Source organism: Scardinius erythrophthalmus (assembly GCF_964197995.2).
Source record: "Scardinius erythrophthalmus genome assembly, chromosome: 4".
NCBI classification, from domain to species: Eukaryota; Metazoa; Chordata; class Actinopteri; order Cypriniformes; family Leuciscidae; genus Scardinius; species Scardinius erythrophthalmus.
Genome location: NC_138224.1, coordinates 56,595,127 through 56,609,951, shown reverse-complemented (window position 1 = coordinate 56,609,951; position 14,825 = coordinate 56,595,127). Strand labels below are relative to the sequence as shown.

Here is a 14,825-nt window from a genome sequence, read left to right as displayed (position 1 = left end):
TTAAACTTAAATAATTAAATTAAGATGACAAAAAGAAAACACTGAATCCGTTTACAAAGCTTTAGAAAAAAACGGCAATTTTTTTTCTGTTTTTTTTTTTATTTAAAAAAAGCAACATCAACGTGATGTGGGGTCAGTCTGGAGCGCAGCCTGTTGACAGTTAGACCCGCGGCAGAAAACACCCTCTCCGATGGGATGGATGTCCCATCGGACGGGAATACACAGGTAACGTCTCTAAACGTGTGTGGTTGCGCTTGTCGACCATAAAAAAGGTGTCGACGCGCTCCGTGAGTTAATAAATATATAAGCTATAAAGTATTTTATTTTTAAACCATGCAGCAAACTAAAAAAAAAAAAGATAAAAAAAAACTTTTAAACCGTTTAACTGATAGTATTAATCGGTCAAAATTTTTACATTCGGTTAACGGTTAAACGGTCAATATGAGCATCCCTAGTTCACACCTGAGGAGACAGTGGGGCCTGCATACTTAATTAGCCATTCATTCAGGTGAGTCACTGAGCCACAAGAATGCAAGAGCAACAGTTGGAAGCATCTCAATTCTTTTTTATTTTTCCTCATATTGTGCTTGCAATTTGGCCTATAATATCCAAGGAAAACATGTCTAGTAATTGTGCAGTTAATTCTCATACTGTATTTTCAGTTTTGGAATATTTATGCTCTCCCCAAATTTGTCACTAATAAAACACAATAAAAGTTATTTAAAGAAAAGGCTTATATTTACCTTTTAATAGTTTGTTTACATCTACCTTGTAAATGTATTTTTTTATTAAAAAGGTTACAATTACAACAACAATTCAAGTGTAATCTTTCTTTGTAAAAACTAAAGTATACATTTTATCATACATATTTCAAAGTTAAGGATTTGATTGATTATTTGATAACTTTATTTTTGACAAAACATATTATATTTAACAAAAGCAAATATTGGCAAACAAAAGCTTATTTGAGGTGGCAGATATTTTACAGTAAAAATGTATAATCTATCCAAAACTAATCAACGAAATGTTGTCTTTCATATGTCTGTAACATAGGTCTTTCATTTTTATTATAAGAAATATAAATGTTAATTTGCAGTTTAAATCCAGGAAATTTGTTAATGAAAAAATTATTAAAAGTAAGATACAATTGATACAAAACGAAATTCGTTTTAAAGAAAGGATTTGTACTTTCTGTTTTGAGGTCTCTGTGAAAGTTTAAAAGTCTTTTAGTGCTTTTTTTAGAGCGCTCGCGTCCATAATGGAGAACTGTCACGTAATATTGTTTTTTCCTCATAAATGCGAACACGAAAAATAAAAGACAAAAGACTTTTGAGTAAAACTTACTCCGAAATTGTGTTCTCGGCGGAATTCGCTCTTCAAAATGCTGCCGTTCATCCTCTGAGTTACAATCTTCCTCTGAGGAAAAGGTGCATTCTTCCTCGCCGTCCAGAATCATCTGAAGGGCGTCTTTATTACCGGAGAAGCGTGTCATACTCAAAACGCGATGAACTATCAGTAAGTCTGATGAAGAAACTTTTTATGGCATTGATCGAGGGGTGTATGCGATGCATACTAGATCACCTAACTATTTACATGTGAATCGCGCCGGGGGCGGGGCGGCTGCAGCTGATTATAGAGATAATGAGGCAGAAGGAAAAACGGTACCTCTCCTTGCTTTCAAACGGATTACATGAGTTGAAAACATTTGTTTTTTATATAAATTACTTCATTTAAAAGAGGAGATTTCAAGCTTCATAAAGACATATCTCACGTGCCTGTGTGAGAAGTATTCGCTGAGTTATGATTCATTTTCGGACGCGTTTCAGAATGGACTACACGGAGAGAGAGAAGGCAGAACTCGCTTCGTGTTTATTTTTCTTTATTTGGCGAAAAGCACAACACTTTGTTTTTATTGTGAGTGTACACAAAAATAATACACACTTAACAGGATAGATTGATGTATAACACAAGCATATAAGATAAAAATTAATATTTTTATTTTATTATTTTTTTGCACTCATACGGAAAAAAACGAGCCTATCGCACCTCAGGGGGTTAAAAAGCAGAACTGCTGCCCCACGCACAGTGACGAGTGTGAGAGTCATGCAGATTTGTGTTTCTAGGGCAGATAAGGTTGTTTACCGTTATATATAGGGTTAGGGTTAGTGCAGCAAATGTATTGCTCATTGTTAGTTCATGTAAGTTAAAGGGTTAGTTCACCCAAAAATGTAAATTCTGTCATTAATAACTCACCCGCATGTTGTTCCAAACCCAAGACCTTCATTCATCATCTTTGAAACAGAAGTGAAGCTATTTCTGATGAGGGCGATTAATTAAAGGGATAGTTCACCCAAAAATGAAAATGTGATGTGTATCTGCTTACCCCCAGGGCATCCAAGATGTAGGTGACTTTGTTTCCTCAGAAAAACACACACACACACAGACAAATCCAAATGACACCCTGCGGCTCGTGACGATACACTGATGTCCTAAGACACCAAACCATAGGTTTTTGTAAGAAACTGATCAATATTTATATCATGTTTTACCTTTGATACACAGCAATGTCCATCTGTCCTGAGCACGAGCTCATCATCCGGTTCGTGACTCGTGTAGCGCTCTGGCGTAGAATACGCAAACACCGGAAGCGATCCGTCGCATGAGTACAACACTCATTGTTTACACAGAGCACAGAGGTTGTGGGTATAGTGGCTATTCAAAGCGGTAATTACTTGCTTAAACCGATTTAAAGCTAAAAGATTACGTTTGCTTGCGCAAACTCATCTGAGACTGTTTTTTTATCACCGGTTTCCCTTCCGGTGTTTGCATATTCTACGCCAGAACGCGTTCACATGTAAAGAGCCGGATGATGAGCTCGTGCTCAGGACAGATGGACATGGCTGTGGTAAAAAAAAAAAAAAAATCAAAGGTAAAACATGATATAAATATTGATCAGTTTCTTACAAAAACCTATGGTTTGGTGTCTTAGGACATCAGTGTATCGTCACGAGCCGCAGGGTGTCATTTGGATTTGTCTGTGTGTGTGTGTGTTTTTCTGAGGAAACAAAGTCACCTACATCTTGGATGCCCTGGGGGTAAGCAGATACACATCACATTTTCATTTTTGGGTGAACTATCCCTTTAATTAATCGCCGTCATCAGAAATAGCTTCACTTCTGTTTCAAAGATGATGACTGAAGGTCTTGGGTTTGGAACAACATGCGGGTGAGTTATTAATGACAGAATTTACATTTGTGTCAACCTTTACTTTAATGCATGAAATAATGTTACCAAACGACAACTTACTGTTAAATGGTAAAGTGTTAAAGATCTGTCTCATATTCTCTACTGTAGCCCACGTAAATGTGGCTGGACTAACAGCCATGAGTAATAATCTAACCCTAATAATTCAGATTTTACAGAAGGATGTCATCACAAATAATCACACTGCTTCTAGGAATTAACAGTTCTCTCATTCTTTTCTTATAATGATTCTAGATCCTTTAATTGATTTGTATTATGCGATCACATGGTGTCGTTTAATTTGAAAACTTAGTTTCTGAAGACTATTAAAAGATTTTGTAAAGACACATACCTGTGCTGACTTTCCTTCCAATACCTGCACATCATAGAGAAGATTAAAAATTATTCCAGTAACATGTTACAATTAACAAGCTATACAGTAATACTTGACAAATGTTTCAGCATTCAGTTATTTCCATGAGATAAATAAAATACGAAATGCATATATATATATATATATATATATATATATATATATATATATGAGAGAAAAGCTAAGTCAAAGCTCCTGGTTATTAGTTGTCGCTTCTCTACTTGACTGAAACTGTTTCCAGCGCGTGCCCCTCCCCCTCCCCCTCAAACACTCACACAAGTTACACGAACTCTGATATTGGAAAAAATACGTCTAAAAACAGGTCAGACCTGCAAATCAAACTGAGGCTAAACAAAATTGATATTTATTTTGTGAAAATCGAACGACAAACATATTGACCTACAGATACATTAAACCAATCTCAGTGTGGGATTTTCACTTAATTATTACTGGTAAAAATTTGCCCTTCAAAATTAATTTAAAGTGATGTTACAGCATCTTAATGACTAATATTCGACTTCAAATATTAATGTGCCCGCTGGATTAAGAACTAGGCCTTAGATCGTAAAATGTTGCCTGTAAAGTTACTCTAACAACCACCGCGCCACACGACAATCATGACCAATACAAAATTAAATAAAATAATTGCGATGACAAATATGGTGAAGTCTTACCTGTCGTTCAGCAGCAGCAGCAGCGCATTTATCGTGATGCAAACGCAATCGCTCCATCCTCCTCTTCAATCGCTCCATTTCTGCGGCACTCGCTGTGCAGGTGTTCGGGGAGTGGGGGAGGGGTGGGCGTGGCCATCAATTAAGGCCTAATCAGGACTCAACTGAGCAAACTATCACGAGCATGTTCTCCAGTGTTTGAAGTCACAAACCGTCAGTCCAATTAATGTGAACAATATTAAAACGGCAGCTATTGCTGTAGTTAAATGCACATTCATGAACACACTACAATGGATCAGTAGTGAAGTACTCAAATTATTAATACAATGTGGAACTCTTTAAGTAAAATAATAATAAAAAATCTATAACCAGCTAAATATACTTTAAAGTAATTATTTTGAAAGTATCTTTTAGAATAAATACTAGATTATAATTTTTGATGCATAAATGAAACCAATCCTATTTTAATTATTAACCTTTTTTATTTTTTATTATTATATTGATATATTTTTATATAATTATATTATTTATATACTTGGTTGTTTTCTGTCAATAATATATATTAATCAATCAATCACTTTTATTTATATAGCGCTTTTAACAATACAGATTGTAGCAAAGCACTGAACATTATCGAATAGGAGAATAGAGTGAGGGTAATGTATAATGACCAGATTAAACTATTTATTCATCAAATGCAGAGATGGTCTCTGTAATCAAAATGATGATAATCACTAGAAATAAGGGGCCCCGAACTCAGCTAGCCAGAGGCGACAGCGGCAAGGAACCAAAACCCCATTCGTGAAAGAATGGAGAAAAAACATCTTGGGAGAAACCAGGCTTAGTTGGGGCCAGTTCTCCTCTGGCCGGTTTCCGGTTCAATATTAAGCACATGTCAGATTGTGCAAAGGACTTCTAGTGTGTGTTATATATAAATATAATTTTTGCATTCATGGTAGTTTCCTTACCAAGAAAACAAAAAAAGTGGTTCATTACATGGGCTCACTGATTAGTTTGCAGTGATTAGTCATGTGACACACTAAACATTTGAATGAGACCCGCTTCATTGCACCGGGTGGCCTTGAGCACCTTTTTCACTGTGCAGGGTCGTCTGATAGTCTTTAAGGCCGGGTCTCACAGACAGGACTTGGCCTAAACCAGATTTAGGCAATAGTTCAATTAAGACATTTTTATGAATATACCTTAGAAAAAAGCTTTACTGGTGTGCATCTTGAGACAAAACGAAGACCGTGACATGTTTTAAGTTCAGTCAGGGCAAGTTTCCTTCAGTTGAAAGAGCTCAGACTAGACTTTCAGGTGAAAAAAACAGCATATGCTGGTTAGGTAGGTTTTGGTGCTGGGATGCTGGTTTTAGCTGGTTTATGCTGGTCCTTGACCAGCAACATGACCAACATAAACCAGCAAAGGACCAGCATAAACCAGCATCCCAGCACCAAAACATACCTTACCAGCATATGCTGTTTTTTCAGCATGGTGAGTCCATCCAAGAATGTGTGCAGGACACACAAGCCCTGTTCAGACAGGACAGGTTTTACATTTAGAGATGGAGTACAGAAATTATTACCAGAGCTTCTCTGTGGTGTTTGTCTCGTACAAAAGTGCCGTATCAGAGATCATTACAGACAATATCAGGACATATTATGCCAACTTCTACCTTGTGTAAAAAGGTCAACGAAAATACCTCAGCTAACAATCCTGTGTTGACAGAAAAGATTTGGTCAGTTTCTGTTTAAAAGTAGACACCTCGAGTGTTTACCACATACAATTCAGATCAAAAAGAAGGTTGAAGGCACAACATTTCTTTTAGCCTTCCGTAGATGCCTTTTTTTCTGACAGAATCCAATCAGAATTTAATTAAATTAATTTATATATCATTCAATTTGACCTGTGTATGTGTCACAAGACATGGATGTAAAGGCACAACATAAATCGAGTTACCCCAGTTTTACTGAGATTTCTCATCAAATGTGAATTCCCTGATAGCACAGGTACATCTCGGAGACGTCTATTTGACGTCTATATTTACATCTGCAAGACGTAGTTTGCTCATCTGCAATACAACTATTGGACGTTTCCTATCAGATGTCAAATAGACGTCTATTAGATGTCTTTAAGATGTTTATGATGTAGAATGTATGTAAAACTGACATCTTACAGACGTCTGCACACAGCAGATGCTTTCCAGATCAAGACATCTTTAACAGACATCTTGCAGACGTACGTGTGCTATCTGGGTTGGCCATTAAAATTACAGACATCTTGAGGTGATATTACACTACTCTTCTACTCTAGTAAAAAATAATCCTATCTGAATAGAGCTACCCACTAAACATTGGACGTCGGATAGACGTGCAGATCATGTCTATATTGGGTCCGTCGGTCCATGACCAATTCTGGACATCTATTCGACGTCCAAACTAGGTCCACTATTTGGACGTCCAACCATGACCCAACTTGGACGTCATATAGACGTTCAACATTGGACCTTTGAACTGGGTAATTTTTTTCGACGTCCAAACTAGGTCCACTATTTGGACGTCCAACCATGACCCAACTTGGACGTCATATAGACGTTCAACATTGGACCTTTGAACTGGGTAATTTTTTTCGACGTCCAAACTAGGTCCACTATTTGGACGTCCAACCATGACCCAACTTGGACGTCATATAGACGTTCAACATTGGACCTTTGAACTGGGTAATTTTTTTTGACGTCCAAACTAGGTCCACTATTTGGACGTCCAACCATGACCCAACTTGGACGTCATATTGACGTTCAACATTGGACCTTTGAACTGGGTAATTTTTTTCGACGTCCAAACTAGGTCCACTATTTGGACGTCCAACCATGACCCAACTTGGACGTCATATTGACGTTCAACATTGGACCTTTGAACTGGGTGATTTTTTTCGACGTCCAAACTAGGTCCACTATTTGGACGTCCAACCATGACCCAACTTGGACGTCATTTTTACGTTCAACATTGGACCTGAACTGGGTAATTTTTTGGACGTCTATGACAGGTGCAGGAAATTTACATGATTATTATAATTTTTTTAATTTACAAATGAAGAGCTCTTTTCCAAAACGCGAGTTTGTCGTGTCATTTTGCTGTGTAATGAACCTATTCACTGCTCCATCCACGTTTCCAAATCGCTATATTTAAAATGTAATAAATTTTTAAAATATTTAAAATATTATATTTAAAATATTTTAAATGTACTGCAAGATGCTCGTGATCCAAGCGCCGAACCTATTTTTAGCCTAAACGCGATAATCATAAATTATATCACTCTCTCTGTAGCTCAAACAGTAGAGCGTTGGCACGTGGAGCAGATGATCACGAGTTCGAGTCCCAGGTAAAGCAAGGTGTGTGTGTGTGTGTGTGTGTGTGTGTGTGTGTGTGTGTGTGTGTGTGTGTGTGTGTGTGTGTGTGTGTGTGTGTGTGTGTGTGTGTGTGTGTAAGAAACCGCTGTTTTGTTTGAGAGCACTGAGCGCGATTTATTGTAAACAAACTTTTGTGGATGGACGTCGAAAAATGACGTGCGGAAGACGTCGAAAAATGACGTGCGGAAGACGTCGAAAAATGACGTGCGGAAGACGTCGAAAAAAGACGTCGCCTGGCGTTACAAAACAACCCCTTCAATGGACCAAATTTGGACGTCCAAAAATTACATGAAAATGACGTCACTACGACGTCACATTGCGCAGTGGGTAGAGGCCTGTGATTCTTCAGAAAAGCTCAAAAAGACTTGTTATCTTAATATGATACTCGAGGAACCCAAGACAACAGCACTTCTTCATCCACATTGTACACCAAACATAATTTAGCAAACTCCTGTTTTTGTTTCAAGGAAGCCTATTCTTCAGTTAGCCTAATGATTCAGCAGTGGGGTGTTAAAGCCTGTATGAGTGTGTACAAATCTACACTCTTTAAACAAACAAAAGCCAAAAGCTCACAGGTATGCATCGATTAATGAATGTCCAGCAAGTTTTATCAGACAAAAAGTGACTAAAAATAGGTCAAATGGGGCCTAAACAATAAAAGCTCATCCATAACGTCATATTTGTCAAATTAGCTGGGGTGGACAGTAATGTAACAGTCAGTATTGTTACTTTGTTAATGTACTTTAGTAGAAGTATCTCTAATTTATCAAATAATTTTTATTTGTACAAACTTTTATTTCGCTTGATGCCAAGGTTTAATTGCAAGAATTTCATAAACACATGTAGTTTCTTATTCTTTTGAAATAATCATCACGTGCTCCGAGACGCAGAAGCGGTGTTCGATTCGTGAACCAAATGATTCTTTTCAATCAAACTGTTAAATCGGTTCATTAAACACAACTGAAAGATTTGTTAGTTCGTTCATGTTGACGATTCAGCGATTCACCGAATATGATTCAAATAATGCGGTTTGAACGGATCACCGCGAACGGAAGACGCTGGCAGCGGGAGCGCGCGCGACAGACGGCATGTAAGTTATTAAAAACAGAATTTTGAAATATTGTAAATGAAGTCAGGACTGTTAGGTGTTTGTGAGCTAAATGTTTAAGCCCGCTGCATGGACTGCTTTAATGTGGACATGTTATTAATTAATGCACATGCATCTTCATACAAAACGAGTATGCTTGCGTAGTGTTACCTTTTTATATTTTATGTTTGCTATTGTCAATATGCATTAACACATGTTCTTTTTCCTTATTTTATATATTTTATTATTTGCACTCATTTTGTTTTCACACTAGGCCCTGGTTTCACAGACAGAGCTTAGCTTAATCCAGGACTTGACCTTCAATTATGATATTCAAGTAGCTTTTATAAAAATGTCTTAGAAATAACATATAACATATTCACAAAATGTTTTATCTTAACCACTAATAGCTTTCCTTAATATAATTTTACGTTGTTGAGAAGTTGATAGGTTCAGGGTAGGAGTGGGGTTTGGTGCTCTACAAAAGTATGAATATATATATATATATATATATATCCTTTAAATTTTTATACTATTTTTAATATAAAATTTATGCTTTTACAGATGCAAGGAATTGCGTGCCTCGTGGTCTGACACATGCATGTCTTTCACTGAAGCATCAGCATGAAGTACCTTGCATGTATTATTTATTATTATTATTATTATTAATTATTTATTAACATTAAAAAAGTGAGATTCTGAGCAAATATGTGATGAATTGAGAGTGACTTATTGATAGAGATACTGTAGAAGGAGGTGTATTTACACAGCTGTCTCACCTCGGGGGTTTTCTGCATCCCTCAGCACCTGACTCCTCGCTCTCTGCTGCTTCCTACTCCTAGCTTACACAGAGTAGCTACTCTGGGTTTGACTGAAGCTCCAGACTTGGAGACTGTCCTCAGACTGTCCTTATTATTTTACTCTATTCCATCAGATGTAAGGGTGAATTCATGAAAACAACTGCCCCAGGTAATCTGATTTTTTTTCTTTCTTTATCTTCAAAGATTTGTGTGTATTATGATAGGACAGTAAGTAGACAGGAAGTGAAGTGGCAGAAAGGTTTAAGGCTAGTCTTAAAGTAAAACTCAAGTTAGAGCTGTCTAACTTTAAATAACTTGCACTGATAAATATTAAAAATGTCAGTGCCATTGTTTTTTCTCAAGATTCACACCAGTAATGTACTTATCAGAGCCATTTTATTAAAGCTACTTACATATCCTAATTTAACTAAGGCCTAGTCCTGGCTTAGTCTTAGAGCTGTCTGTTAAACTGGGCCTAAATACACTAAAAATCAAGTCCTTTTGTACTCTTAAGGAAAATCAAAAAGGAATAATTTTACAGGACTAATATTTCATTAGTGTATCTGTCCTGTTATGCAAGTAAATGCATATGGATGTAAAAAGTTTTATATAAAACACTGAAAATGATATGTAATCCATGTTAATAAATTATACCTCTATTAAAATGTACCACTCTTTTACTGCAGTAATATTTTAACCGTGACTATAGTAAACACAATTATAATAGACACGTCTATTCTTCAGAGCAAATTAACCATGGTTTTACTGTGCTATCCAAGGTAACTTAGTTTTTGTACTATTATACATACAATAATATCTAAAAATGGCAATGGTTAACTAAACTATGGCTACAGTCTTTTGTGGATTATAGTTAATCATTTTTAAAAGGGTAATCATGTTTTTGCATTGAAGCTGACCTTTAACCTTGTGTCAGCATTTCATCACTGTACCCTATTAGACGAGATACTTTTTTTAAATGTGTCAAAAATTAGCAAATCAATTCTTAATTTATGGCCTAAAAGTATTTTGTGAGTGAAACTGGACATCTGTATTAAATAAATTCCTTCCGTGATATACCACATTCACAAGAATGGGAAGAACATGTGGTTATAGGGTAAACGTACCTATTAAGCTCAAGTACCCATTAAGCACAATACCATCTTGGAGCTCAGATTATAAAAAGAATGAGCAATGTATTATCCTATTTGATGTATTAACCAATTGATGTGTTTGTTACTATATACCTCCTGTAATTTTAAACCAATCAGACCATTGCACACTGAGATATGTGTATCCATGTGTTCACACTGTCTGGCGGCTATTTTGAAAGCTGTCTGAAAACTTTCACCAGAAGAGGAGCCCCTCAAATGTGCATTTTTTATATGTTTAAACATTTATTTTGAAGAAGTACGTCTTCTTATTGCAAAATTAAGAGATTAATGTTTAGACTTTTGCATATTATAACCTGGAACCTGGATGTGGGAAATATTTACAGTTAGATCTAAAGGATAGTTTTAGCAACATAGCCCAGATGCTACGAACATAGCTAGCTTACTAGCTGTATAAGATTGTGTGCTACACTAATATATTACTTCACAGGCATTAATGGCTTGTACTTTTAAATCCATCATATTATAATTTTACATTTTATTGATAGTCTGTGGTTTTAAACTGCTGTAATTTTTAAAGAATTCATATTATTGTTAGGTGAGCTTAAAGGGTGCACTACTATGACAATCACACAGCTTCAGTGTGACATCAATTAGAAAAAGCATAATTTCATAGATATTGTCAATTATAGTTGTTCATATTAAAATTGGTATAAACTTAATACATTACCTAGATTATTAATTTAGCTAAATATTTTCCTTTAAATTTAATTTAATATTTATAAATTAAAAATTGTTTTTGCTCCAATTAAGCACAGTGTGTGCTCCCTTTAAGCTCACCCACATTAAACGTCTATGTAAATACTTCATAATCAGAATTTAAATATTAACTGATGGTTGTCACTATGTTAATCTTCAAAAAAATTATTAATAAATTACTTTCACAGTCGTAAGATGACAAAAGCTAGACGAAACTATAGTGTATGCCCAAAAATGAAAGAGGCATGTCATCTATACAAAGAAAGAGCCATCAGAAACCTGTCGTATCTGTCCAAGAAGTTTGGAGTAGACAGGAAAGCTCTGACCCAGAGAGTTAAAGGGATACTCCACTTTTTTTTGGAAATAGGCTCATTTTACAACTCCCCCAGAGTTAAACAGTTGAGTTTTACCATTTTCGAATCCATTCAGCCGATCTCCGGGTCTGGCGGTCCCACTTTTAGCATAGCTTAGCATAGATCATTGAATCGGGCAAGACCATTAGCATCTCTCTCAAAAAAATGACCAAAGAGTTTCGATATTTTTCCTATTTAAAACTTGACTCTTCTGTAGTTACATCGTGTACTAAGACCGACGGAAAATTAAAAGTTGCGATTTTGAGAGTATAGTTCCTAGCCATATCAGCCTAGAAAATCACAACTTTACATTTTCTGTCGGTCTTAGTATACGATGTAACTACAGAAGAGTCAAGTTTTAAATAGGAAAAATATCGAAACTCTCTGGTCATTTTTTTGAGAGAGATGCTAATGGTCCTGTCCGGTTTAATTAATTATGCTAAAAGTATACCGCCAGACCCGGAGATCGGCTGAATGGATTCGAAAACGGTAAAACTCAACTGTTTAACTCTGGGGGAGTTGTAAAATGAGCCTATTTCCAAAAAAAAAGTGGAGTATCCCTTTAAGGAGCACATTGGTTTGTTTTGTTATTTGATTTTTCAATATGTGTTACCAGAACGTGGACTAGTCTAGATGTTGCAATGAGTTTGAATGGCACGTCACTATGAATAGGATAGGCTACCTGATCAAATTGAATGCCTTGTTGCTTGATTTTAGTGTTCTGTTTTTTTGTGATTGACTCTGTGCCTTCAAATAAAACTTTTTTCAATTATTCCTTAAAAAGGTTGTTTAAAATAAACAAGAATTTTTAATAAAACTTGTTGTGAGCTTATTGGGAACAGGGGTGTGCTTAAAGGGTACAAAACGTACCCATTAAGCACAGCCAGACTTTTTATATTTAATGATGTACATCTTAATTGAAATACTTTTGTCATTTAAAATAAAATGAAATATTATAGTGTGAGAGATTAATATTTTATTTTAAAATAACTTCTTGTACTAAAACCAATATCTTGTGCACTAAAAATGTCTCAATGTAGATTTTAGTGAGCTTAATAGGTACGTTTACCCTAGTAATCTTGACCTTGACCCAAAACCTACTCAGTTTATCTTTTAGTTTGTGAACATCTGTGGCAAATGTGAAGAACTTCCTGATATAATGCATTGAAATATATGGAAAATGCAGTACACGTGAAAAGACAGTGGGGGCGCTAGAGAGCAAAATGTGTGTGAACGTGAGGGGCGCTAGAGAGCAAAATGCAGTAAACGTGAAAAGACAGTGGGGGCGCTAGAGAGCAAAATGTGTGTGAACGCCCGGGGTAAATTCACACACTTTTTTCTCATTTTACTATCTTTTCGAGGACCTCTCTGAAACTTTGAGAGAAGCCTATTTTCAGCCTCCAGAGGCCATTACAGTGAAAACAAAGTGAGGACCGGCCAAAATGTCCTCACTTTGCAAAAATGTCCTCACTCCAAAGGTTAAAAACTCACGAAGGTCCTCACAAAGATAGCTATACAAACACACACACACACACACACACACACACACACACATATACTAACACAATCACTCTCACTCTCTCACACACACACACACACACACACACACACATTTCTTTTTTAATTCAAGTATATTTAATTAAAAAATAAGATATTTAATATATTTGGCCAAATGATTTCTTAAAAAAAAAAAAGCAAATTCATAATTTCTTCAGTATTTCTAGTTAGAAATTGCCTTTACGGTTCCCATATCATAGAAGTGTTTAATTCAAAAGGGTCAAACAGTTCTCGTTGTGTTTATCACTTGTTAGAGCAAGTTCATCATTATTAACAAGAAGAGATTTGTCTGTATAAAATGTATTTGGCTTTAAAATGTAGGAAAGTTAAAGTTTCAACAAATTGAAATACTCAAAGTTCAGCAGAACTTGTATGAAATGAGAGATCTCTTATCAGTTTATATTAAATGGATGTGTAATTATTCAACAGATTTAACAAGCTGATGTCACAGTCTCAGATATCTTCATTGTTTCTGTGTGTGTTTATAGATTACAGGACTGTGGTGTGACAGGAGAAGGCTGTGGTTATCTGGCTTCAGCTCTGTGTTCAAACCCCTCACACCTGAGAGAGCTGAATCTGAGCGGCAATTTCCCGGGAGACTCAGGACTCAAGATGCTCTCTGATCTACTGAAGGATCCAAACTGCACACTGAACACACTCATGTATGTTGAGCAATAAGATTCATCTTATTCTGTGAATATATGTATGTGTATTTCAGTCTTACCATATTCAAGTGTACAGTGGAGTGAAATGTCGAAAGGCTCTGTAGTAGAGCTGCGTGGAGGAAAAGATCTAATTATTTACTTTATTACAATATCAATCTCAAGGAGTAGGCCTTCTGAAAGAGATAGTTCACGCAAACATTTAAAATCTGTCATTATTTACTCTCCCTCACATCATCCAAACCTGCATGACTACCTTTATTCTGCCGAACACAAAAGAAGACACTCTTTTCAGTCAGTGGTCACCAAAACTTCAACATATCATCTTTTGTGTTCAGCAGAAGAAATCCATACAGGTTTAGAACGACATGAGAGTGAGTAAATGATGACAGAGTTTTTTTCATTTTAGTGCAAACTGTCCCACCGCTGTACTGAACCATCAGTTTTGTGTACCGTTACACCCCTAATATATATATATATATATATATATATATATATATATATATATATATATATATATATATATATATATTAGAGGTGGGCATAGATAAATTTTTTTAATCTAGATTAATCTAGATTAATTTTGAAATTAATCTAGATTAATCTAGATTAAAATGGCTCATTTGAATTCTGCCGAAGGCATTCAGAGTATGTGTGCTACCCAAATAATGACTATAAAAGTAAGTCTTTGAGAACGGGTTTCTCAAGCCAGGTGGCGCATTAGACCAGGGGCTCATCTCCTGTTTCCAAAATGCATCACAAACTGCTTGAGAAAGCTGTTCTACTCATAGACTGTAAAAGG

The 14,825-nt window shown here is 35.9% G+C and overlaps 1 protein-coding gene across 1 annotated transcript in view; it reads left to right on the top strand.

Moving 5' to 3' along the window:
• Positions 1 to 14,825, top strand: part of LOC308690131 (NACHT, LRR and PYD domains-containing protein 12-like) — a 263,008-nt gene that overhangs the window by 70,563 nt on the left and 177,620 nt on the right. Inside the window, exon 6 of the mRNA XM_081364419.1 lies at positions 13,850 to 14,023. Coding sequence (XP_081220545.1) covers positions 13,850 to 14,023 — 174 coding nt within the window. The remainder of the gene's footprint in view (positions 1 to 13,849; positions 14,024 to 14,825) is intronic.